Source organism: Anastrepha ludens, chromosome 2, assembly GCF_028408465.1.
Source record: "Anastrepha ludens isolate Willacy chromosome 2, idAnaLude1.1, whole genome shotgun sequence".
In the NCBI taxonomy this organism is placed as follows: Eukaryota; Metazoa; Arthropoda; class Insecta; order Diptera; family Tephritidae; genus Anastrepha; species Anastrepha ludens.
The window spans coordinates 16049067-16076084 of NC_071498.1; the positions used below are offsets into that span (position 1 = coordinate 16049067).

Sequence of the window (27018 nt, forward strand, 5' to 3'; positions counted from 1 at the left end):
ATATTTAGTCGGCAATTCTTTTTTTCTCTCACAGCATTCAGTTTTCTTGGCATAGAAACGAGCCTGGTCGTTGCATGTTAAAGGATCCCCCACTCTTCTTAAATAGCAGAACATAGAAGAGTATTTCTTGTTTCTAAAGCTTTTTCAGTTGATTTTCCAAATGAGCCCACATACCTATGTCCAATTACATTGCTGTCTGGAGATTGTGGAGGTGTTTCAAGTACTTTAGGACAGTTGTACATAAGCCATAGACAGACATCAAGTGCCTTCTGCTTGGGATCGTTGTCTTGACCGTACTGGAAATTGTTCTTAATTCCCAACTTTTCAGCACTTTGGACCAAATTTTCCTTCATAATTGTTAGGTATTATTTGTGGTCCATATTGCCGGTAATTAAGCATACATTTCCAGTACCAGCAGCGGACATACAACCCCATACCATTATCAACCCATATTCATGTTTAACTGGCGAACGTAAGCTTTTTTCCAGCAACTGTTCATTAGGTTTTTTCCATTCATTTGATTGTCCGTCTGACCTAAATATTTTAATGTTGCTTTTATCTGCAAATAAAACGTGCTTCTAGCATCCCCATGACGCGAATTTTGCGAATTTTATTCTCTTATGTCGGTTAATCTCGTTGAGGAAATGTTTCTTTCGTGCAACTCTTCCATTATAATTATTCTTTAGCAACACTATACGTATACTTTCGGGGTTGCTGTTAATGTTGGGTAATCGAAAAAGTCTTCGTATTTTTTCAATAGTTGTCGTTGGAGTCCTCTATCTCCAGTTCTACCAATCATATTGTGTCATATCATTTGGTGTTAGAAAGGTGACATTTTAAGCTTCATTTAACCAAAAAAAACTAAATTCGGAGAAGTTGAAAAAAAGTTATAGCTGTTCAAAAATGAGTGAAAATAATGAAGAAATTCGCTATATTTTGAAATTTTTGTATAACAAAGGGAAGAATGCCACGCAAGCCACCAATGAAATTTGGGAAGTTTACGGAGACGATGCTGTATCAGTTCGTGTAGCACAACAATGGTTCGCTCGCTTCCGTTCTGGAAATTTCGATGTGAAAGATGCACCTCGCTCCGGTCGACCTATCGTTGAAAAAGTCGATGAAATTATGGAAAAGATTGACCAGGACCGTCACATAAGCTGCCATGACATCGCCAAGGCACTAAACATTCATCATCAAACGCTTTTGAACCATTTAAAAAAGGCTGGTTACTAAAAGAAGCTCGATGTTTGGGTACCACATGAATTAACACCTGCGATTCTTTGCTGAAACGAAATGAAATCGAACCATTTCTGAAGCGAATGGTAACGGGAGACGAAAAGTGGATCAAATACGACAATAATGTGCGAAAAAGATCATAGTGCAAGGGTGGTGAAGCTCAACAAATGGTCACAAAGCCAGGATTCACGCCTCGAAAGGTTATGCTGTGGTTTGGTGGGATTGGAAAGGAATCATCCACTATGATGAGATTGAAGCAAGCAATCGAAAAAAAACGGCCAGAACTGATCAGCAGAAAGGGCGTCGTTTTCCATCAGCACAACGCTAGGCCGCACACATCTTTGATGACTCGGCAAAAACTGGGAGAGCTCGGCTGGGAAGTTTTGATGCATCCACCATATAACCCTGACCTTGCACCATCGGACTACTATTTGTTTCGGTCAATGCAGAACTCCCTTAATGGAGCAAAGTTGGCTTCAAGAGAAGCCTGTGAAAATTACTTGTCGCAGTTTTTCGCCGAGAAACCACAAAAATTTTACACTGATGGAATAATGTCTCTAGAAGAAAAATGGCAAAAGGTGGTCGACCAAAATGGTACATATTTGGTTTAACAAAGTTCATTACAAATATAAAAAAATGGGTTGAAGTTTGATTAGAAATACGAAAAGACTTTTTCGTATACCCAATATTAAGGTGTTGGGCGACTTCTGCTGTGAGCTTAGGAGCACTCAAATTTGAATTGGTCTCAATTTGATGCACCATCCACCGTTCAACTGCATCCGAAAACAGTTGTGGTCGTCGATTCGGTCGATTTCTTCTTATTTTCCACGGATTTTGTTTCTTTGAAATGTTTTATCACGTCGTATACAGTCGAACAGGGTCTATTCACTATTTCTGCGATTTTCCCGAAAGGTTTTACCCTTTTCATGATGGCTAATAATTAAATTTCTGACGTGAATTGAGCTTTGTCCACGCTTTCTACCGATGCTTATAATTTGGACTTTTATTGAACAAAACACGACAGAAATTTTACTTCGATTTATTACATTTGGTTCTTTCTTTGCACTGTTCTACCGGGAGCAAATTAATTGTGGGATTTCCCGTTTTAAAGTGCCAACTAATCGCAATAATGCCAGATGTCCGACTTCTTTTTTGACACCAATTTTGCGAATGCTGCATGGATACATTTTTTAATATATATCAAGAAGGTAATAGATTTTTAAATCATTATTACTATTTTTAGAATCCTATTTGAATATCCAATAGAAGAATAAAAAAATAAATATATTTAACTTGTATTTCTTACAAAAATTTTGAATTTGAAGCTGCATGCTATGTATGCCCGACTTCTTTATTGAGCCACTGTAGGCGTGGCATTCTTTTTTATTTAGATTTAAGATATGAAATGTGGAATTTAAATAAACCTTTCCTTGTTGTTTATATGAATAAACTTCCATTATTTATATGCAGTAAAAATAAAATAAAAGGCCACAGCCATTTAACTGCTTGGCAATCGAGATTATTCACATTACTTGTCCGATACTGTACATGCATACATACATACATACAATACACATGCAATAGATGTATTTTTTATGCTGTCATAACAGCATGTTTGCTGTCAAATTTATTATTTAAAATACTGTTTTTGTCTAATTTGTCATTATTAATTAAAGGCAATTAAATTTGTCTCATCGGGAAAACATAATGCGCGCTGCTGTGCTCCCGTGTTACCTCACACCTTCGCCAGCCATATGGAAATTTGGGTATTGCTTATGCTGCTTTGAGGCCTGAATCACCAATGACTGTTTAAAATTCATCAATGGTGCCATTATAAATTCATCGCCATGTCTATTTGTATGGCCAAAATTTTATTCCCTTATACGAATATGCGCGTTTTTGCCTTTCATTGGATATTCAAATTGATTTGATTTGTATCGCTTTAATTAAATTATGCCATTACACCAATAACAAATCGAAATGGAAATAAATATGCGTGTACATACATACATACATCCATACGTATGTATGTTAAAAGTGCAGATTAGTGTCCATGCTTTTTGTTTGTGCACATGAATGGGCGACTGATTATTCGAGTTACTAGAATAGCCAAGAGCTATTGAGCTCAGCTGACAGCTATCGAAAAACATTCAATTCACGTTTTGGTCAATGTGCAGCAAAATAAATGAAACGAAACAGATACAATTCATAATTTTCAATTATTTACATGCATACAAGCATTCATACATACATACAAACATACATATGCTGGTGGTAAATTTTTGAACAATTTATGCAATGGGGTTGCACGTTTCCGATTTTCGAAAATCTAAAATTGTTGTGTGATATTTTAGAATCTTCATTGCGACAAACGTTAGGTCAGGAAACTGTTATGAGATATTTAGTTTATTTGCTTCAATTTTTTTGAAATATTATTGTAATATATATATTTAAAAAGATCCTTTTTCGCGCTGCTTTTAATATACAGAGTGGAGTTTGGACTTTGAGCTATGCAAATTTTTTACTAAAATTAAATCCATCATTTGTCATATAAAATCCATCACAGATCTATGCTGCTTTTCGCGTGAACAAACTTCGAAAATATTAAAATCGAATATCGAAAATCAAAAATAAAAAAATCGAATAATTCTCAGAAATGGTAAATGAGTTGCAGGGCTGGCAGCTGCTATTTTCCTTCAATTTATGATTTCTTTCGTCCGTAGCCGAATAGGTTAGAGCGTGTTTGCCATTCGGAAGTGCCCAGCTTCGATCCTCCGGCCATAAAACACCAAATAATAGAAAAAGCTATTTCTAATAGCAGTCACCTCTCTGTAGGCAATTGCAAACCTCTAAAAGTATTTATTTCTGCCACGAAAAAGATACTCATAAAAATCTAACCGACGTTGGACTGAAACTGGAAAAACATCAAGACACCCAATAAAAGGTTTAATGGCGAAATACATACTTATATGTAAGTATATAAGTACGCCCAGCTCTCTTTTCACACGATCCTTTTCGAAATAACACAATTCACTTATAAATTTTTTTACACGAAATTTTCGTTCTTGCACGAATTTCAAAACAAAAAAAAAAACGTTTTTAAACAAAACATAATTCCTAAAAGGCTGTCTTATTAAGTAAAAGAGCAATAAGTATATTTTAGAACTAGCCAAGTTGGTTGGTTGGTTGGTTAGAGTGGTGATTCAACCAGAATCCAACTAGCGCTTCCGCACCATTTTGTTGCCACATCCTCGTTGCCAACTTGTTTAACAGTCTGTGCGGTTTAAGAACCTTATTAGGTTGTTGACGTCTAAGCCAGACAGTTGTTCGAGTCTCTCGAACAGCGGTTCGCCCAGCGTTAACATTCTGTCCTTCCATAGGGCAGGGCATTTACAGAGGAAATGCAAGATTGTTTCCTTTTTCTCCGGTTGCTTACAACTGTGACAGTATGTATTTATTGTGAGGGATGCCCATTTTGGCAGCTTGTTCTCCGATAGATCAAAAGCCAGTTATGACTTCTGTTAGTCTCCAGGCGTCCCGCCGTTTCATGCTTATTAATGCCAACGATTGCTTAAGGTTGTAGGTAGGCCATTACGTTCTACTAATTTTGCATTTCGTCTGGTCTTTCCACACTACACTTTCTACAATCCGCGATTCGGAGGTATTTTAGGGAAATTGTATTCTTGACTACACCTAATGGTGTGAATATCGATTCTGCCAGATCGTTATTCATGGTACATCCCCTTCTTGCCAGTTCATCAGCTTTTTCATTACCTTCAATATTCCGATGCCCCTCAAGGTGAAAAGGCTATTCCTACTTTGTTCCACCACCAAAAAGGTTGTTGGCTATCCGAAAGAATAGCGATACTGCCCTTAAAAGAGAAATCTGCGATTAGTAACCTATAGGCTTCCTCAACTGCAAGTACTTCCGCCTGGAAGACACTGCAGGCAGTAGGTAGACGCACAGATTTCTCAATTTTAAGTCTGTGAGAATATATACCAGCTCCAATCTGTATAGACTGTAGTGTCGAAGTTGTTTAGTGAGAATCCCTTATAACATTCCTCCTTTGATGGAAAGAGAATGGCAAAATTCCTAGCGAATGTTACCGTCGGGACGATGTAGTCAGTTCTCACCGAGGTTAACTGAATTGGACTGGCAAGACCATAAGTATTTTCTTTCCAGCGACCCGCTTCATTTAACCGCCAGTTATTGCACAGGCTGATTTTTCTATTCTGCCGAGTAATTTGATGTTGTATTCTCTCTCTAGAGCTTCCCACCAAACCATCGAACCATACGTTAAAATTTGTCATATAACCGCCTTATACAACCATAATGTATACTTGGGTTGAAGACCCCATCTTCTTCCAAGCATACGTTTACAGGCATATAAAGTAATTTTCCTTACCCGAGCCATGTCCAACTGTCCATTAAATTTCAACGTCTAGCTGGAGAACAAGTATTGTACAAGGTGGCGCAAAATTAATCATCCAATTTACTGAATTAAAAAAAATTATTTTGAGTGATGGAAATCTTTATTTTAACTTTTACGCGCTCCATTGCTTTCTTAAATAACTCGGAGGAAAGAAAACAAACTTTCAAACTTCTAACGAAAAAACCAACAAAAACAATTAAAAAATAGTTTGAATAAAACCTTTCAGATGGTCTGGACATATCTGACATAGTTGCTGACATATCTGGACCGATTCGTTTCTGGACCGTCTCAAGGCCATAGTCAAGGCAAAATATGGTCATATCGAGCAAAAGCGAATTGATTCTCAATTTTATATTATTTTCACACATTTTTCACATTGAATTGAATAAAAGTAATTTTCCAAACTAAATTTTTGGCCTTTTTAATTGGTTACACATCGAGTGCCAGCCCCTGTAGCATTATTGGCCCAATCCGTACAATAGTGAAGTTATCAAGTAACGATGAATAGTTGCAAAATTAATTTTTTTTCCTAATTTCAATTTGAATTTTTATGTGTTTGGTATATTACTTATGGATTGAAATTTCGCTGTAAACTAATTAAGATTTTTGTTTGTAGTAAAAATGAACATTCGAATTTCCAGATCACCCTACTAGACATACTTATGTGCAATATGTAGAAGACGCTTTAAAGAGCTCGCAAAATAACTCAAAATTTTAGGTTAAAAAAAATTACGCTCGAAAACTGTCTGGTAATATCTACTCTGCTGGCAGATTCGTAGAAGAAGACATGACTCACTCACCATTTTTGTTTTCAAATTATAATTTTATATCTCTCAACTTAGCGCGTAGAGCAGGCGAGTATTGAAACTTAAGCAATAATCTTGACTCTCCTTGAGTTGCTGTTACGATAATCTTAAAAATGCATTTTCTTAGATATTTTACTAGAAAAAAAAACCTAAATAAAAATAAAAATCTGGGCAAATGCTATCCAAATTTATAAAAAAATTATATTGGTTGGGACTGGAAAGCTGCTGTAAATTTCGAAAATCCATAAAATAAAAAATGCTGCAAAAGGTTTGCGCTCAAAGCATGTATGTATATGTATATCATCAGAAACATGTTTGTAGCTATGTAGATAGGTAGAAATGGCATGAAATTTACCTGCTTCTCCGCGTTAAACCGTTTTGTTTTAAGTGCAAACACATTGATCTGGTCCGCACTTATCCGTAAGGTCATTCGTAATATTCAAGTCCGATGAGCCAAGGCATCTAAACCTGGGCAGTGACAGAGAAGATGTCTCACAGACTTTTCCTTCTCCTCATTTTCCTTGGCCTATTAAGTAGCGCCTTTCAGCGTCTGACGTCGCATTTTGGTCAAATTCTTTTTGTAGCGTGACGTGTCAAGTTATCAGCCCATCTCGTGTTGGCTGAAGTGACAAAGCTACTTGTACGACGCAGTTTATGGCTTGAGAGGGGTATACCTAAAATTTTCTTTTCAAGAGGGAGACGAGTCGTAGTGCACTCTTTCGCTAATGTATGTATAAAAATGAAAATGTTGCGAAACCAAGTTTCAATGCTTATGGCTCTATGAAAATCAGAAGGTTTGGAGTCTTATAAATAAAATTTATTTTTGATTTTGGTATAACAAAAAATATTTAGTAATTAATCAAGTGCGCCAAAATCTTCTGATTCATTTCTCATTCATTTTTCAATCATAAGTCTAACAGTAAATGGTCTAAGAACTTTCACATCTCATATTTCCATTTGTTGTATTGCTCTTTCAATCATAATTTTTGTATTTAGTTTCCTTATTTGTCAACTTGTATCCACCCTAATACGATTATGGGAATGCTTGAGTGTTTCAAATACTTTTTGATGCTCTTTTTTTCTAAATATTTCGTATGCACAATCGATCGCCTTAAATCGCACAGTTGCTTAGGAGAAGTGTGAAATGTGCAATAAATAACAGCCCATTATACTTATACATGTCCATATATATATGTTGTGTGTGCACAAGTGAGAATATGCCAAATATATATCTACATGCATGCAAACATACATACATACAGAATTAATATTTGACAATTCAATACTTTTAATTCAACCGGATTATTGGCTTGAGCGCTTGTGAGAGTAGTCGCAAATCAGTTTTTGTTTTTTATCAGCGTTTTTTTATTATCTGTATTTAGAAGTTAAACAATTTTCTTTTTTCAAATAAAACCCAAAAATCAAAGCAACGCCAATTATATTAACTTTATTAGCCTTCCTATTTGCCGTTCATAAATAATTTTGATTGGTGAAATTTATGTAGTTCCACTTTTTCCTGCGTATTCCGTTTTATTTCGAGAAGTCGTAAATCCATTAAAGTTAAAGTTTATTAACAGAGTTTAAGCACATACATAGGCGATCTATTGTGAAACATATTGTATTTCTGTAGATTATTCGACCACCAAAGGGTTGTCTCCACAGAGTGATGGTTCCACACTGTCTTGTTGGAAATATTTGTTCTCAAAGATTAATATTGAGGTGCAAAAAAAAGTCACAGCTTGCTCGCTGCCATCAATATGACTCTATTTTCAGTTCTAATGAATTATAGATTCATGGTATAGCTTATAGAGAAATTTACTCGTACTAAGCCAAGTGGTAACTGTTTGCTTGGCCCATATACATATACGGTCATTAAAATAGGAACGCTGCCTTAATCTGTCGATTTTGTTGTGCCGCTCCGACAAAGTTTAAAGCCATTGTTGAAATTTTGCTTTTTTTTATAAATAGCACCACTGCCTCATTATGAGTTTAGTTTTGCTCAAGAGCACGAGCCATGCGGTGAACCAGACGATATGAAAAAATGGTATAATTTACTTTGGTGCGACGAAACAAAAACAAAATTTATTTGGAAATGATGCTGGGTGGAATGTCACCGCGGTTCACAAAAAAATAAAAAAACAGTGAAGATCTGTGGCGGCAACATAATGATTTGGGGATACCTCTCTTAGTACGGAGAGGGGCCTATTCCCTCACAACGACGAAGGACCTGCTCACGCTTTAAAATTAATGAAAATAGGGTTCCAACTCGTTTCACATCATCCGTATTTTCCCTTCGTATTCGTGGTCTATTATTTATTCCTCAATTTGAAGAAACGGCTGGTGGGCAAAAAATATTTTATTCAAACGAGCAGGTGATGGCAGTAACGAATTGATATTTTTCAGACTTAGACATGTCCTATTATTCGCAAGGGATTAACAAACTGGAACAGCAGTGGACGAACTGTATACCTCTAAAAGAGACCATGTCGCAAAATAAAATAAAGATTTTCCCTAACATTTTTTTTTCCTTGTTCACTCCTCTCGGGAGCATAAGGCCTCGACAAGACTGGTTTCGATAATCTATTTGATTTCTGTTAGGGTAGGTGATTATCCTGTCGTTATCAGTCCTAAGTGGTGGAAATGCCAACCTGTCGTTGCTTAGGAAGAGCGCCTTCTTTACTAATTAAAGCGCCATCTCTGTTTCACATTTTTTTGCAGAAGGATCGCACAGATGGTTGAGGACTTCGCTAATTTGGTGTGTCTATTGTGCGGGGGTAAGGCTGGAATGGATAAGGTTTTGGGTGCGAGAAATAAGATTTTTTTTTTAGAATTTTTTAGAAACAGAGAAACTAGGTAAATTTGGAAAAGTGCGAGGACTGTGCTTTACGTGGGATTTGAACCCATAACTCTGGGATGGCAGACTAGTGCACTTACGATAGACTACCGAGGTCGCCACACAATTAAGTAGTTCTTATTTTTGCGCGGATTTTTTAAAGCTTTCAGTTCATTCATTCATTCATTCAATTTCATATGATTTTTAATATTTTTCGCATTTTTTAAAACATGCATACGCAACTGAATCTGTCACTTCTATACCTACTAAAACTAAGCTAAACCTTCACAATTTATTATCATGCATTTGCAGTTCTACATAAATACGTGCGTGTATAAATTCAAAATCAAATGTAAAAATTCACTTAAATGACCTTTCACTCTGCTCTTCCCCTTTCAGGTTTCGGCTTAGATATGCCTGACACAACCACACTTCTGATTCCGCGCTCCGAGTGGGGTGCGCGTCCACCAAAGCTCGTCGAAAACTTTCCCCGTCCAGCGCCATATGTCATCATACATCATTCGTACATGCCAAGCGCCTGCTACACGCCCGCCGATTGCCGCGAGGCGATGCGCTCCATGCAGGACTACCATCAACTGCAACGCGGCTGGAATGACATTGGCTATAGTTTTGCGATCGGCGGCGATGGAATGATTTATGCGGGACGTGGTTTCAATGTGGTTGGAGCGCATGCGCCCAAGTACAATGACAAAAGTGTTGGCATCTGCATGATTGGTGATTGGCGCAGTAAGTGTGAGCAACGGTGTCAAAAGCCGTGATTTATCTGCGAGCGAGTATAAATGAAATTTTCCTTTTTCAGCTGAATTGCCACCACCACAAATGCTCAAGGCGGTCAAATCACTGATCGAATTCGGCGTGGCGAATAATTATATTGACCCACAATACAAATTGCTGGGGCATAGGCAAGTGCGCGACACGGAATGTCCTGGCACAAGACTGTTCGATGAGATTTCATCGTGGCCGCATTTCGTGCTCAATCCCAATGGAACGGAGAATGAGATTAGAAAGTGAGGAGATGCTATGGAGTGAAAACAAACGAAAACAAAACAGAGGTCGTGTGCAACACTGAGCATCCTGTGAAGGGGATGCCCTCTTCGTCAAAGTTCGCTATTAATTTTAAATTCTATTTTATTTTTAAGTAGAAACTCTAACTCTATTTCAATGCATAGCAAATTTCACAGCGACTACTTAGTAAGTGATGGCAACTTTAAAGTAATAGTCAATTATAACTAGCGCCCAAAAATATGCTAAATACTAGTCAAAAAATGTACATCAAGGAAATTATTCTGTAATCAACTTTTGCTGAAGCCAATTTTTGCGCGCCAGTCTCTGCTAATTATTCTAGTATTTGGTAGTAATTTTATGTGCTTAGTAAATTTATCTACCCAGGAGTAGAAATCTATGTAATTTAGAATTGTATGTAGGTGTGATTCGCTCTGGCAACCCTCAGTGCATGGCAAGTGTATCAAACTTGAGCCGTTGTGTTTGTTAAGAGCCTGTAAAGTATGCTAAGTAAATGAGAAAAACATGGCAAATAAAATTAATATCAAGAAATTTTTTTCTGCCATTTTTTAATCAACGAATAATGCGGTAAGACGAGGCTGCGCTTTAAGTTTTGAGGTATGGCAACACCACATTCTCATCGTCAAGTTTGAAATTTTATCGTACTATTGGTAATCGTACTTAGATTTTTTCGTCATACGAACGTCATTTGTGTTTTTTACGGGTACTTGTAACATTCATGGAGCTCAAAAAATGGAATTAAATCTTGAAGATTTTCGTGCGAAGACTATTTCGTGATTTTCGATCTGCGTTAAACCATCAACAGTGTGTACCAATAAACTTCCACCAACTCGAGCTACCGTATTTCGCTGGTATTTCGAAATCAATCGTGATCCTACTTTACTGTAAGAGGAAAAAAAATATGAACATATAAATACTTTGAAGGGAAGAAAAGACGTTAAACTTCAGCGAAAAAAATTGTCAAAAATCAACGGTATTTTGTAGTCACTTGAAACTTAAAATTCAATGGGTAAGAAAAATGGATACTCAGAAAAATTCTGGTTGAAAATTGTAAGTTTTGATACAATTTTGAACATTTTTTACAAAGTTTGAAACTTTACCTCTTATAGTTTTTATTGTAATACAAACTATATTTGTATAAAAAGAAATTATGGTGTGTTTATATTTATATTTTGCAAAAGGCTGTCTATGAGAAGAAATCGTACGAGTACGAATAATAATCTGGATAAGTATTGCATACGTACAGGGGTTGGACAAAATAAAATGAGCACCATGCGATGGAGTGAAAATACTTGTATGTCGTTGTTGGCACTGCACCACTGATAGTAAAAGTCAGCCCTAGAAGACAGCTGACTATCATATACGCACTAATATTATCATCATCACTATCCTCATTAAACTACACATTTTTGTTCTAGCCATGGGAAAGTTCTGATAGTTTCTTCTTGCCGATGTCACATTCTATCTCTCTTTTACCAATAGCAATTTTTTATAACTGAGAAATATATCTACTATGCTCTAAAGGCAAGGCAACTAATCATTTTTATTCTTACAATGTATTAACTACTGGCAACTAAACTGCTCATTGTCGTCACCACAAACTTCTCAGCACTAATAATTATACTTCTCATTTTTGTTATCAAAAAGTAATCAGCACTGATGAGGAAAACTCCTCATTTCCGTTAAAATCGTTAAAAAACAATCAGCACTGATGGGCCAAACTACTCATTTTCGCTATCAAAAAGTAATCAGCACTGATGCAACAAACTCCACATTTTCGTAAAAAATAATCAGCAGTGATGACAAAAACTCCTCATTTTGGTTATCATAAAATGTTTTATTTAGAAATATACAAAATTAAAACTTTTTTGTATTCATTAAAAACCTCTTACATATCAATTCGGTGTTTCCTCAACGAAAATTCGAACTCACGAATTGTCAAATGTTAGCCAAGCATCTAGTCATTTGGTTATAGCGACCATACTACAAACACAGCCAAATTTCACATTAGTACTTTTTTCAGTGCAGCCAAATTAAAAGCATACAAATGAATTGCCTTGGCGTTTAAAGTACAGTAGATATTTTTTCACTTATATGAAATTGCTATTGGTAAAAGAGAGATAGAATTCACACCGACAAGGGGAAAGGAATATCAAATGAAATATTTCATTTCCCCATTAAAAAATGTTGCATATGCCATTCTGATAATGCGCATGTATTAGAGACCAGTAAAATACTTGTTGTGTTGGAATTTTTGTCGAAAGTGCCTAGCACTGTCTTGTAGGCAGATGTTGTAGGGAGATCTTGTAGGAGATGTGTAGTATAGGTGGTGATGTGATCCTGGGACGATAACAGTGAAATCTGTGATCTTGCCGACTTTGAATAGGGGAAATAGGGTCTGCAGGGCGTCTGTGATGAATGTAAATAAACTTTATAACATCCCACGAGCGACGAAACCCACGGTACTGGCCCAAACAAGGGAAGATATAATCGGCGAACAGGATAAATAGTGCACGAAAACCAAAACTAGACAGACAGGGACTGACGAATGGGAAATATGTAGATTGTCCGCAGACAACACAAAACTACCTTCGTAAAAGTAACAGCACCACTCAGCACCCACCTGGGAAATACTGCGCCGGCAGACACTCCACAAAAGCCAACTTTCATGCAATTGGCACTTACACCCTTCGCTAGGTGTTTGGTTCAGCTCCTTATCCAGTTCGTGGCATGCGTTTGAACAAATAGATTGGCCTAGAGTTTTATGCTGCCTCCGAACGGTAGAACGTTTTTTTATGAGGAAGATTTTCATCACCTACCTCAAATCTATTCGGCTACGGCGGTCGCCCTTACACACAACAAAACAAGTGCGGTCTTGGTTCGAGGAGCATCAGAGCACTATCAAAAATCTTTCCTGGCCAGCACAAACGCCAGATCTCAACCTCATTGAGCTACTGCAGGGATTTTTTAGAATAAACAGGCAGAAGCAGATTTCCATCTCTAACATCACTGATGCAATCGATGTATGTTTTGGTACAACATTCCGATGGAAACCATTCAGGCATTGTACGGATCTATTCCGCGAAAAATTTCAGCTGCTCTACAAAAAAAATTCATAAATGGCAGGTGTTCATATTATTTTGCTTAACCACTGTCTATTAGTTGATATCCTTTTTGGCTACATCAAAGTATTTAGAACTTTTTGCAGTTACAAAAATAAAATATTGTAATTTCTTTTGCAATTACAGACAAAAAAAAAAGATAATACATTTTGCACTACTTTGTACAAAGTAGTCGAAGACTGGCTTTCCTGTGAACAACTCAAGATACGCGTCCTGAGATGGTGTTTCTGGGGTGTTTATTTAGAAGCGTGTAAAACGGAAACGAAATAAGATATATTATTTTTGTTTTCAGTATTTTGTTTTTTTTGATCCATTGTTAAAAAATGAAAATTTTTATATTGGCAATGCGAGGTTCGTTCAGAAAGTTGTCAGCCTTCAAAAAATGGTCCTCATATGGACAATGGACATACACATAGTAGAAAAAGTCTGCGTTCACCTATGCAAATATTCTTTGCATTAGAAAAAGTTCAAAACAATAAATATTTCAGACATTTTTTTTAATGAGTTTTATTTAGTTCACTTAAACGTAACTATCACACATATTTCCCTACCAATAACAAAATCAAATTTAAAATGAGATCACATAAAATTAAAAAGGCTATTCAAACTAAACGGAAAAAGTTTGCGTTCACTTCAATAATAATAAAATAAAAGGCTTAAGATCATAGGAATGTTTTAAAATTAATAGCTAGTTGGATATCCACGCCTTTTTATGACTTCTAGAAGGCGTCTTTTCATTGATCCAACTACATAGTTTGGCTGTTATTTCTGGACTTATGGCTTCCCATTCCTCTTTAAGCGCGTTCTTAAGCATTTCCTTGCTAGTTATTATACGCTCTCGCTTTTTTTTTCTAGAACGTCCCATAAGTGCTCAATGGGGCTAAGGTCAGGTGATTGTGGGGGTGTGCGAAGTTGTTTTGGAACATTATACAACAACCAAAACCTAACAATCTCTGCTGTGTGTTTCGGGTCGTTGTCCTGTTGGAAAACAAATCTTTCACCGAGTCCCAGTTTGATTGCACTTTCTCTAAAATTCGTTTTTAAAATATCGAGATAATCATGTCTGTTTATTATCGACTCAAAAAACTGCATATTTCCAACGCCCGAACTAGCCATACACACCCATATCATGGCACCTCCTCCCCCATGCTTTACCGTAGGTACCAGATTTTGCTTTCCAAGTGCCGTTCCGTTTTTCCTCCAAATAATTTTACGACCTTTTATCCCGAAAATGCAAAACTTGCTCTCATCTGAAAAAATCACACTATTCCAACACTCTGGTGGCTTGTTTACGTATTCCTTGGCGAAAGCCATCCGCTTAAGTCGATTTACTCGCGATATGAAGGGTTTTTTTCGGGCCACTCTGCCGTGAAATCCGATTCTTTTTAGAATTTTTCTTACTGTATCTGGATGTACTTTCTTTTGGTATTTTACTTCTATGTCTTTTGAAATTTGGCTTGCTGTTAGTCGTGGATTAGACTTCACAAGAATAGTTATGTTGCGTTCTTCTCTTTCCGTCAGTTTTTTTGGACGCCCAGAACGAGGCTTAGACTCCAAACAATTCGTTTGGTTGAAGTTGTTTATCACTCTTTGGACCGAGGAGTATTACCTCCCAACAATTTTCGCGATTTCCCGATAGCTCTTACTATTTTGCCACAAACTTACAATGATTTTCCTTTCACCAATATCTATTTCTTTTCGCCTTTGGTCCACAGTAGCAAAAAATGTATTTCTAATATCAATTTTTCCCTCTTTAGATTTGTTCTTAACCGCGTCAACTACATGAATGATTTAAAATTAAATTTAACGTAATTGCCATGCAAATAATCGTCACTATTCGAAATGAACGCACACTTTTTCTGCTCAGCCTATTTAAGAAACTGTACTACAATACAATCCCGTTATCTGAACACGACGCAGCTCAAACTCCAAAAAAATTTGGTCATACCCTCTACGAATAATTTTCTTTGAAATAAGTGAAAAGAAATAACTGAGGGTTTTAAGATAAACACGTTAAATTATTTTAATACTTTATAACAGTGGGTGAACGCAGACTTTTTCTACCATGTGTAGATATGCGGGTTCTACTGAGCCGATTTTGATGAAATACAATTTGAGTGACGTCGAATTGATGCCGTTATCGTGTGAACTATGATCATTCGGAAAAAAAAATGTTTAGTATTTTTTCGAGCCTTTAAAGCCAAAAACGGGTCAAAAACGATATTTCATCTTTTAACGTCCGCCTTTTTGTCTAATTTTATTTAATTTTTTATATGTAGATCGTAGTCCACACGACAACGACTTTCATACTGAAGAAGAACCTTTTTGTCTTGGTGATTTCAGACACCTGTGAGCCCCGGAATTCGTGTCCGTTAAGGTATAGACTGAAACTTATCAAACAATAAATCTTTTCTGCATTAAATTTGGCCTTTTTCGCGATGCAAACTGGCGGTCCGAAGAGCTGCAATTGAATTATATTCTTGAAGTGCATTATTAATTTTTTCTCTTGCTCACTCCTCGCGGGAGCATAGGGCCTCGACAAGACTCTTCTGATGACAAGAATCTGATGATGATTTGACATGAGATGTCGGCATCTGCTAGTTCGTGAAGCATCGACCTTCTCTAAGTGTTTTTTGGTCGACCGCGACCTCTGCTCCTTTGCGGGTTCCAGTCCAGTTTTTATTACCTTATCTTTTCGTGAAATCGAAACGAGGAATCGCAATTAAGTTCCGGGAATTCTCGGATCTCTAAAACTTAAACAAATAAAATGCGAACAAAAATTGTATTATATTATCGACTTTCATAATAGACTCCCTCGAGGTTTGCATCATGATCTTAATGTGATTGCAATCACCCATAACTACCCTCCGAAGTAGGTCCATCCACCACCGCGGTTACTGTTTTTTTGCCTCCATGATCAATTAACATGTGGCTGCATCGAGAGCTATATAGGGACTAACGGGTTTGGGACGGGAAACTTCGAATGCACGAGGGCTGGAGCTGCGCGTTGTTTTGACTTAGCATCCAGCCGTTCTCGGTAAGTAAAAGTCGTAAATGGAAATTCCTGCCCAAAACAGCTGCAGCTGAAAAGCGAAGAGGTTAGCCGGGGAAACGGTGGTTAGACGACGTTGAGGCTGACCTCAGAAGCATAGGAGTGCCCAACTATCGTAGTCTGACTACAGACCGAGAAGCATGGAGAAGAATTGTGGAGGAAGCTAAGGCTCACAATGAGATGTAATGCTGTGAATGATGATGAAACAGCTGCAGCCAATAAAGAGCTGCTCAATCACTGTCTGGCCGTTGGGAACATATTCACGAAAAACTATGTTGTCGATATCGAATCAAGAAACGATCAGCACTAGCAGCACAGACTTGGACATTTTCGCTTTAGTTAACTGCTTTCTATACGCAAATAACCAGGTCATATTTTCAGTGAATAACCGAGGTGCTCAATCTCTACCATAGCTCTGAATTGGATCACGACACGTTTTGTTTGTAATGTGAGTCACTCATTTTCATAGCGCTAAGAAGGAAGTTAATTTCGAAAGAAACGCACGAACGAGACGAACTGACAACTTCGCCTTGAACCAAAGGAAGGTTTCCTCTATCGAAGCATATTCCAGACGAGCGATGAAAAGTTGTCAGTTCACAAGTTACAACTAAATTTTTGAACTTACAGGTCTGCCACTCGAAGTGTAACCAACTTCAGACGGCTCACGCTTTCTATTAGTTGGCTAAATGACAGTCCAGAGTATTTTTTACAAACGCGCGGAAGCATTTTGCCGAGAGTAAACGCGAAAAACGAAAATCAGTAATGGATTTCAAACATAATAAAGTGATTGCATTATATTTGACTGGGAAATTCCAACCAGCGATTGTTCGTGAGCTCGAGCACCTTAAAGTAAATAAAGTTTTTGTTTGTCGCATCATTACTCGTTACAATGATACTGGTAGCATCGCGAAACGTCATGGAAGTGGTCGTCAAAAGACTGCAACGAGAAATGGCTCCAAAAGTGAAGAAGCGACTTGAGAAGTGACGAAAGAACTGAGAATATCTGACCATACCATCCACCGCATACTGAAAAATTATCTCGAAGTCAAGCTTTACAAGATCCAAAAGGTGCATAATCACACAAACAGCAGCAACAAGTCAGACTTGAGAAAGTTAAGGAGTTGCTTCGCTTGGCCGAAAGCGTTCAATTTCCGAACATTGTGTTTTCTGACGAGACAATTTTCCAAATTGAGCAATTCTGAAACTCCCAACCAGATAGGATTTATTTGACCGACCGTTCATACGAGAATTCGAGTTATCGATGGCCACCAGAAGGCAGCACCCGCCACAGGTAATGGTTTGGGCTGCTGTAACCGCAGATGGGCGCTCTCCAATCGTTCTCATTGAGCCTGGCGTCAAGGTAAATACGAAATATTATCGGGAGAGTATTCTGGAGTTTGCTTTCGACCCTGTAATTACCCACGCCAATTGTAGCTTAAAATAAATGGCCATAAAATCCACCATATGTTAAAACATTTTCTTCCTAGGGGCTGCAGGTATTGATGCCCTTTGTGCCTTGGCTTATTTAAATAAAACTAACAAACTTTCGCATTGTAGCGTTTTGCACAGACAGGCACACCTATACACATACTTACATACCATAAAAATATATTTAAATAAAGTAGACAGCAACAAACTTTTCGTGCAAGGCTTAATTTTGAATCCGCCACAGGCACGCGCATTGCAGCAGCTGCCGGCAAGGAAAAGTGAGTGGAGAAACCAAAAAAACTTGTTTAAGCTAAAGAACTTCACGATGTCAAAGCTGTGAGAAACTTTTTTTACATTTTGACTTTACATGAATTTTCAGATAAACAAAAAATAAAGAGAAAAAATGGCGCGATGAAAATTTAAAGCAAAGAAATGAAGCACCTCCACAATCTCATTTCACATTCAAAATAGTACTAGAAGTGGTTGCCATTTAATAACTCATCACACAATTCTGTTTACCTGAACAGTCTGTTGCCGAAAATTCAAGTAGCCCTTCGGAATATTCGAAGAAATTTGAATACGAGCAAGTTGAGAAATCTGAAGTTGCAAACATTTCGTGTAGGTGCGGCATGTATGTGTGTGTGCGCATGTATATACACAAGAATTCATGCATAAATATGTGGAGTTCTAAAAGGTTTGCTTTGGAAAACATGTCGTATTTTTTCTATCAAAACAAAATGCCAAATTCGAGAAGACAGAATGTCACATAAACTCTCGAATTTTATGACGAAACTTTTGCTGCTTCTAGACAAACTATGCGAGCGCACTCGTATGTAAACAGGTTTGCCCACACCAGTATAGAGTAAATGTAAAAAAAGCGCACGGTGGCGTATGCGCAACCACAGTGGATAAATGTACAGCTGTGCGTATATGTGTGTGTGTACGTATATGTGTGTATGTGCCAATATTTTTCTTCTACATACATATGTGCAATTGTCAGACAGCGAAAACTGTGTTCAAAAACTTTTTTCAGTAAAGATTTCACAACACTTCTTTAATTCTTCTTTGTATTCCTTTTCCTTTTATGGCAAAAAAAAAAAAACAAATATTAAAAACAGCAGACAACGCCAAGTGCATGTTTGTCTGAGCAAAAGAAAAAATAATTCTGTTGAAATTTAAAAAAAATTATAAAAATGGATTTATTTTGATTTTACACGCATGCACACAAACTTGCAAATGTACAGTGAAACCTCTCCTAACGGACACCTGTATTAGATGGGCATCTCCCTTGGGCGGACATTTTTTACCTATATAAATAACGACCGCGAACAACTACTTTTTATTTAAAATTGACAAACAAACGCGAACCTGTTATCAAACGATATTAAGATTTCTTATCATACCAAATCAAACAAAAACTTTTATTGAACGGACGTGAACTCCTCGTAGGCGGGCGAAACATAAAAAATGGGAAAACAGGCGACTTCTCGGATAAAGTGTGATGATTTTTCAAGCCCACGTTTAGTTTGATTTGACAGTAATTTGTGTTGAAATATAGCGAAAATGCGTTATACGATGGACAGATCACACCTTTTTTTTTGTCGAGACAGACTAGCAAGTACAGTACTTTTTAATTTTCTTCAAATCTACTTGACCTTCGAAGAAATCTGAGTAGATCTTGTGGTGCCAAGGAGCCAAGATGGTCGCTTCTTGACACATCAGTGCCAAAGACCTCAAACCTGATTCGAGCGAAGGCTGGGCAGATGCACAGAAATGGTCCGCTGCCTCATCCTCCTCTCCACATGCTGGGCAGAGTGGGCTGTCTGAGATGCCCATGTTTTCCATGTGCTTTGCTCATAGAAAGTGGCCCGTCATCAGTCCAACCAGCTGCCTACAGTCCCCTCTGCTTAGTAACAGGAGTAACTGCGACAGTCGGTCGGACATGACAGGTAACATCAGTTTTGTCCATCTGCAGCATCTCTCAGCCTGCCAAGCTCGCTTGTGGGTTGTAGTAACCCATTTGCTAACCGTGGCTTTGATGGCTGCAGAAGGGAGCGGCAGAACAGGCTCCGGGCCGAGGAAGTGTGAAGGAGAAAAGTGAAATTATTAACGCTTACGAGGAAAACTATTTGTCTGTAGGGGTATTAGCCAGTAGAAAAGTTTCACTAATCAAATCTTACAAATATATTTTTTTCTGGTACAAAATAATTAAGGGGTAACACCACTGTAGAAATTTCAAAAAATTGATTTTTTTTTTTATAAGCTTAAAAAATTCGTTGAACCTTTTAAAATACAGAACAAAAAGTTGTATACGTTACCGAAGTTTATTTCGTAAATATTTGAAGCTTTTAACCAAGCGTTAGTGACTGCTACCTAACGACTTCTCCAAATTTCCAAACTTTAAACGCGTTTTCCTCAAAACACGTTTTCTGAAATTGGCACGCAGCATAACTCAAACAATTTTAAATATTTTTAATCAGGTTTTTCACTACGTCTGTATAATAACCTTCTTAAGAGAAGAGCGTAGGGGATTTTCGATAGATTAATTTAAACGATTGTTATAATTATTTAAGTGCCGTTTTTTTAGTCCAAAATAGAGTTTTTTCCTTCAAATGCTTGCTAATTCCACAAAAATAAATATTTTTTAAATCCCCTACGTGTTTCTCTAGCTATTCTTATCTAGATTAAGAAAAAAATGTTTCTTTGTTCCAGATTAAAATTTGCACCCTCTGTGCTGCGTGCCGCGGAGCTCCTTTAAGAGAAACCACATTACAAAAATGTCTCCAATGCCGCTATTTTGTAAAATTTTTCGATCAAACTTTGTAGTTTTGTATTTTAGTATATAAGTAATAACTTCCCAAATCAGAGTGATTGTTTTCCCTTTCCTTCTATACAAAAAAATTCTTTAAAAATCGTGTTTATTTTACGCGTGTACAGTGGTGTTACCCCTTAATTCATTACATTTGGTCTTACGTCATCCGCATTGTATAGAGACCAGATACGCCTTTTCTTCAGAGCATTGCCAAACAAAACTTTAGCTTTAAAAAATGAGGTATGCCGTTGAGGCAAATTATCTAAGGAATGACTTACGGTCCTATTTTGTGTTTGCCGTTCGGAGTCGGCTTAAAACTGTAGGTAGGTAGGTATAGTGGTTGTCAATGGACACACCTAGGCCTGCTGTAGGCCGATTGTGATACCACCAGGGCTGTCCCCTCTCCTCACTATACATTGTCCTCATTGAACCGACCTGTGGCTTTAATATTTCTAACAGGGCTTGTTATTTTTAAATTGGCTACTTCTGCCAAATTATTCAAGGAACTTTTTACTAAAATATTGAACCTTTTTCTATCCAGAGCCATGCACCCGTATAGAAAGTGTTCTATAGTCTCTTCATTGTCGTTACAGTTTATGCAGTAGTCGTTATAGCGGGCTCCCAATCTACTGGCATGCCTACCAATCAGACAGTTCCCTCTTAGGACCCTAAGAAGATTTCTCATATCCTTCTTATTCAGTTTCAACAGTCGGTTTATGCGGCCCATGTTCCATTCTGGCCACGTCTTCTCTGATGACCAGAAGTTCAGCTTGAAATACACTACCGTGATCCGGTAGCCAGAAGGAAATGTTGGCACTCATTTCCTCAGAGTGAAAACCGCCGCCTACTTGTTCATTTAGCTTGCAACCGTCAGTATAGATACTGATTCCACTTCTATTGTCCATTATCCCAATGTCCCAATCTTCTTTCGTTGGGAAAGTTGTGGTAGAGGATGTGTTTACATGCAGCTCTACTGAGTTAAAAAAGTCTGTCGTTTGATGTAAGAAGGAATATTCATCTAGTTTGCTTGTGTGACTCCTCCTATTAGTGCCTAGGTTAAAAGATTCTCTTAACCTTAGTGCCGATTTCGCCGCCAGCTGTTTGCTGTAGGCTTCAATCGGTAATAAGTGCAACATGACATTCATCACTGCCGTGGGGGTAGTCTTTAGTGCCCTGCTTATGCAAAGACTATCTCCCCTTTGAATACTTTCTAAGCGTTTTACTGTTGTTCTTTTCTCAAGTGTCGGAGAAGAGTTGCCTACCTATGCATTACTCCGAACTACACAGGCAAGACTAGTTAATATGGAAGTCACCAGGTATCCGTAAACTCACGTTAACGGCTGGGCTATATTTGAAAAAGGACCCCCAGCCTTTACGTCACACCATGGTAAAATTCCATATTCAAATGCTGTACTCGTACTATTAAAGAGTATCGAACACTTGCCAGTGAAGTCTTACCTTAGCTAGCTACCTCTCGTCTGCGTGCAGAGTGAGAACTGTGGTACCTATTAAGACGCACACCAGAGACAGGAGGAGGAGCTCGGCCAAACAACTAAGAGAAGTTTAAGCGCCTATTATTTATTTTTTTTTTATATTTTTATGGCAGGAGAAAAATACCACTTGTTATTGGAAAAGCTGCCACTCCAAGAGCGTTTGCGTCAGTTGATATAAAAAACTTTCTATAAATGGGGAATCAAAGAAGAAGACATGAATGTCACGTGAAGTGAGGCCACTATGGCTGATGGAATTCGACCGAAAAATGGAGTTAGGGGGTTAGGTTAGGTTTTTGTGGCAGTTGGCTTAGAGTACCCAAACTCACTTAGACCATGTAGGTCCTTTGTGGTGCCACTGTATAACATCGGAAGCTCAGTACTTATTCATCATGAAACCATTTAGATGCTCTTATGAAGCGTAGGATAGGTTTTATACCAACACCGGATAGCTTCATAAGAGAGTTAAAATGCTATTTTCCCATCAACATTGCTCTACTCCTAGGTAAGGCTGGACAATTACAAAGGAAGTGTTCTACTGGTTTTTCCTCTTCCTCGTCTCTACAACTTCTGCCATATTCATGCGAAAATGTTCCCAACCTAGAAGAGTTCCTACCTCACACCCAATGACCGGTGACACAACCCATGACCTTCGAGATGCTCTCTTTTGAGAGGTTAAGCAGCTCCCCAGATCTTCTCTTATCTATTAGCGGCCAAATTAGCCTGGTTGTAACACACGTATTTTCTTCTCTCCATGAGCTATAGGCCTGCTGGAGAATATTATTTTGTATCTTTAATTTGCAAGTTGCTATAGGAATTCCCATATTGCCTCTTTTTTCAAGAAGTGGAAGATTAGTACCCTTCCTGGCCCTGCAATTTCCTTCAATATCTCTATGTCCCGGAATCCATATAAGACTGACCTTGAAGACAGTGCTAATATCATTCAGAGCTGCCTGGCATTTCTGAGCGACCTTCGATCTTAGTATAACTGCCTCGATTGACTTGATGGCCGCCTGGCTATCCAAGAACATATTTATCATAGTTCTGGTAACGGCGTGTGTGTTTAGGTACACAGTTACCTCATTTATGGCTGACTGAAGTCAGACCAATAATTCGAATCCTAGTTCTTAAAAAAACAAACTTCACAGCCCATTTTATTTTCTAGCTTGGATACAACCCCTCTTCTCCATGGTCTTTGAGTTTGCCACTATCTTCTTGACGGGTTGTTGGTCTTGAAGAGCCTGTTGAAGGTGAGTTTCGGGAAAGAGTAGTCGATTTATTGATTTAAACTACTCATAGTATGTAGTATAGAAGCGTAGCCGAACTCAAGGTCCTCCATAGCGCCATACTATTAAGTCGAATAGCTGAAGCGGCGGCCACGTGTTTTCCTACCAGATTTAGAGCAGGTAAGCTAGCACCTCGAGCGGTTTATTGGGGATGGTCCTTAAAGCGTCGATGATACCTGGAAGTGCATATAACTTGCCTTTTGAGTTGATGACCACCATACAAGTATTCCATATAGAATAGGCGGAACTACCGAAGTGTAAAGCCAGTGTGTGATACGAGGTGTTACTCCCTATTTGATTCCGACCGCGTTTTTGCTTGTGTGCAATGCAATTTTAGCCATATGAACTCATTCGCAATATTAAATATCCACGTAGGTTTCCTGTCTAATATGAGTCTTAAGTATTTAACAGCTTTCAAAGGAATCCCCACACCCTGGAAAATTAGCGGGAAGAAAAATGGAGTTGCAAAACAGAAAAATTCTATCAGTTCTGTACAGCGCAGCAACTCACTGTCGGGATATCCATTTAAAGAATATCCAAATATATTTAATAATACGACTTCAAATTGCCAGTCTTTAGATCAAGCAGTGATTCGAAATTTTAAAATTTATTATCGAAACCTTCAAGTTAAGCATATCTGGGTTAGCTTAGAGACTACTATAAGTCGACTAAAAAAATTATAAATCCCTCCTATTTGCGGCGCGTTTCTTGATGTTTTTCCACGAATGGAGGGACCTACAGTTTCAAGCCGACTCCGACTGGCAGATATTTTTTATGGGGAGCTTTTTCCTGAAAAAACACACTAGGATGTGTGCCATTGCCTGTCGAGGGGCGACCGCTATTAGAAAAAACTTTTTTTTTTCATTTTGGTGTTTCACCGAGATTCGGACCTACGTTCTCTCTGAATTCCGAATGGTAGTCACGCACCAACCCATTCGGCTAAGGCGAATGGCCTTAGAGGCAATACATTTCGTAAAAGAAGCCTAAGCAAACATTCAAATGGAAACCATAGAAAACTGTTTCCAAAAAGCAGGGTTTGACAAAAACAGACCGCATACGACCTCGAAGATGACTGACGGTGAGCGTTCGCCCAAGGGAGGTTTCCCTGTGCTTGCACACATACATGCACACATCCATACATACCAACCCACACACATACTTTTCGCTTACTCTTAATTGAGTGCCATATTTTAGTTCTTTCCACAACTTGTTTTGCTTGCTCTTTGTACTTTCTTTATCAACCGAAATTTAATGTCAAACTGTGCAGATGTCTGCTCAAGGACGCTCGGAAAAGTTTCGCTGCCGAAGGTTATGCGCGCGTAGTTTTAAGTGCCAGCAATTGCACATGAATATGACAATACATTCTGGGAAATTCTTGAAATTTCTGCTGCGCCTAGGAGGCCTAAACAAATATGCTGGAAACCCAGCGGCAAAATTCGAGTAGAGGTTAGGGAGCGTGAGCAGGCGGTGTAGGTACGCCTATGTTCGCTATGCCAAAAACGTGTTGAGGCGAGTGACACATACTTTGTTGCATACTTTTAGGCACAAGTAAGAGAAAATGCGAAGCATGTGTGGTGCCACCTGTTATAAAATTCAAAATTCCAAGTGGATGACGTATGCAGTTGCACAAAATTGGGGGAAACGAGAAGCTGTTTGCTGTGAATGGAAAAATAAAAAAAAATGCAACAGAATTTGAAATAAAATATGGCACGACGCAAACAGAAGACACAAAGGAATTAAATTATATCAATCACTTTTTAGTTTCCAAGAAAAAATGAAAATCTATTAAAAAATGAACTTTGCTTGTGCGCCCCAATTCCAAATGCACAATAACCCAAAAGCATATTTTTCCAAAAAAACAAAAATAATAAACATATTTCCGTTGCTGCTACTTTCTTTTTAAACGTATTTTCGCCGCCATAAGCGCAATACTCCGTCCGTCTCCTGCAGCTCCTCGAGGTCGAAATACTATGCACATTTGCGCAAAAGCATACTTTTAATGATACGTAAGCGGAAGCAGAACGCTTCCATTAAATCCAACTTCCTATTCCAGTGCATCGAAGTGCAAACAAACAAATTCAGCAGAATGGACGAACACGGAAAGCAGGGCATGCCCGCGCTGGCTTTGGGAATACTTGCGCGCTCTCGCAATGTAACAACAAAATCAACTTTAAATAATCAGAAAACTATATTGTTGCCCTAAAGGCTGTTATAATTTCATAATATTCGCTAAAGTATGCGCCATCAAATTGCGAAAATAGAATAAAATACAATAAAATAAAAAAATCAACAAAAACGGGGAACAAGTGTTAATGGAGTGATTTTGGGCTGAAGATGGGCGGCGGAGGGCAAGAGGTGAGCGCGGCCACAAAGTACCACTACACTATGAAATCCCTTGCACTTAACATTTTACGCATAACAAGTGGCTGCAGGGCTGCAGCAGGGGAAAGAGAAATGCAGAAGAGCGAATAGCGCATTAGCGCCACCAAATGCCAACTCAAGTAGGACGCGGATGGCTGAGCAACAGGAGCACGGTGGGATAGTGGAGTGGCTGGTGTATGAACTGTAGTCTACAGCTGCCATTTGGCGGTTACTCAGTGTGCGGCAACCAACCAGGCAACACGATCAACCAGCAGCCCAACTTCCGTCTAGCCGTGCGACCATCCAATCCAAACGGAGGTAGAAGCTGGATTACTCGCTGCAAATGTAAGCAGTATTTAATAGAAAAAGTTTGCAAATTTCAACATAACCGCAAAAAAGGGCAGTTTTATATAATATAAAATTATTAAAAAGCAAAGACCAACAGGAAAAAGCATAAATATTTAAAGTGTTATAAAAATCGGAGCAGCAAACGGCACCTAGTGCTTCGCAGTAACTCTACGGCGTCCACACATTGTGCATGCGTGTGAGTTAGAGAAGGTAGGTGCATATACCAGCAGAGACTCAGCTGAAAGGCAGAACCCAAATTGTTTTATTTAATATTTTCAAAAATTTTACATGAACTTTTCGACGTTTATGTAAAAGCTTGATGCTTTTTGTAGATTTCAATGCTGAAACCACACATTTGGAATTTTCTTTATTATACAGGTATAATACCAATACTACGAGGGTTGTTTGAAAAGTCGGTGCAAAAATTAACACCAAATTTTTTTGTTTATTTTTTGGACATACAAGGTGAGGTCCAAAATAAACAAGACTGAGCTAAAATAGAAACGACAGGAGCTTAAAATTAAATGAAATTCAAATTTGAAAAGGTTGAGCCAGGGAGCACCAGGAGATTTGGTGGCTCCTAAAACACTCAGGCTAAAAAGCCCATTGTATCTAGAGCTCTGGAAAGAGGGTAGATAGTAAAGGAGGGGAGGAGAAAAATATCAGAGAAAGGAGCTTTGTTCTGATAACCTCGAGTTTAATTATTCAAAATACTCCCCTCTGGCCCCGGCCCCCCGATCTAAAAGTTTTTCGAAAGAGTGTTTCAG

General features: G+C 38.1%; 1 protein-coding gene across 3 annotated transcripts in view; it reads left to right on the top strand.

Moving 5' to 3' along the window:
• LOC128863450 (peptidoglycan-recognition protein LB) overlaps positions 1-11384 on the top strand; it is a 63953-nt gene extending 52569 nt beyond the window's left edge. For all 3 annotated transcript variants that reach the window (XM_054102628.1, XM_054102621.1, XM_054102614.1), the window contains exons 2-3: positions 9708-10055; positions 10129-11384. In XM_054102628.1, coding sequence (XP_053958603.1) covers positions 9708-10055; positions 10129-10340 — 560 coding nt within the window. In that variant the 3' untranslated portion in view covers positions 10341-11384. The remainder of the gene's footprint in view (positions 1-9707; positions 10056-10128) is intronic.
• The last annotated feature ends 15634 nt before the right edge of the window (positions 11385-27018 follow it).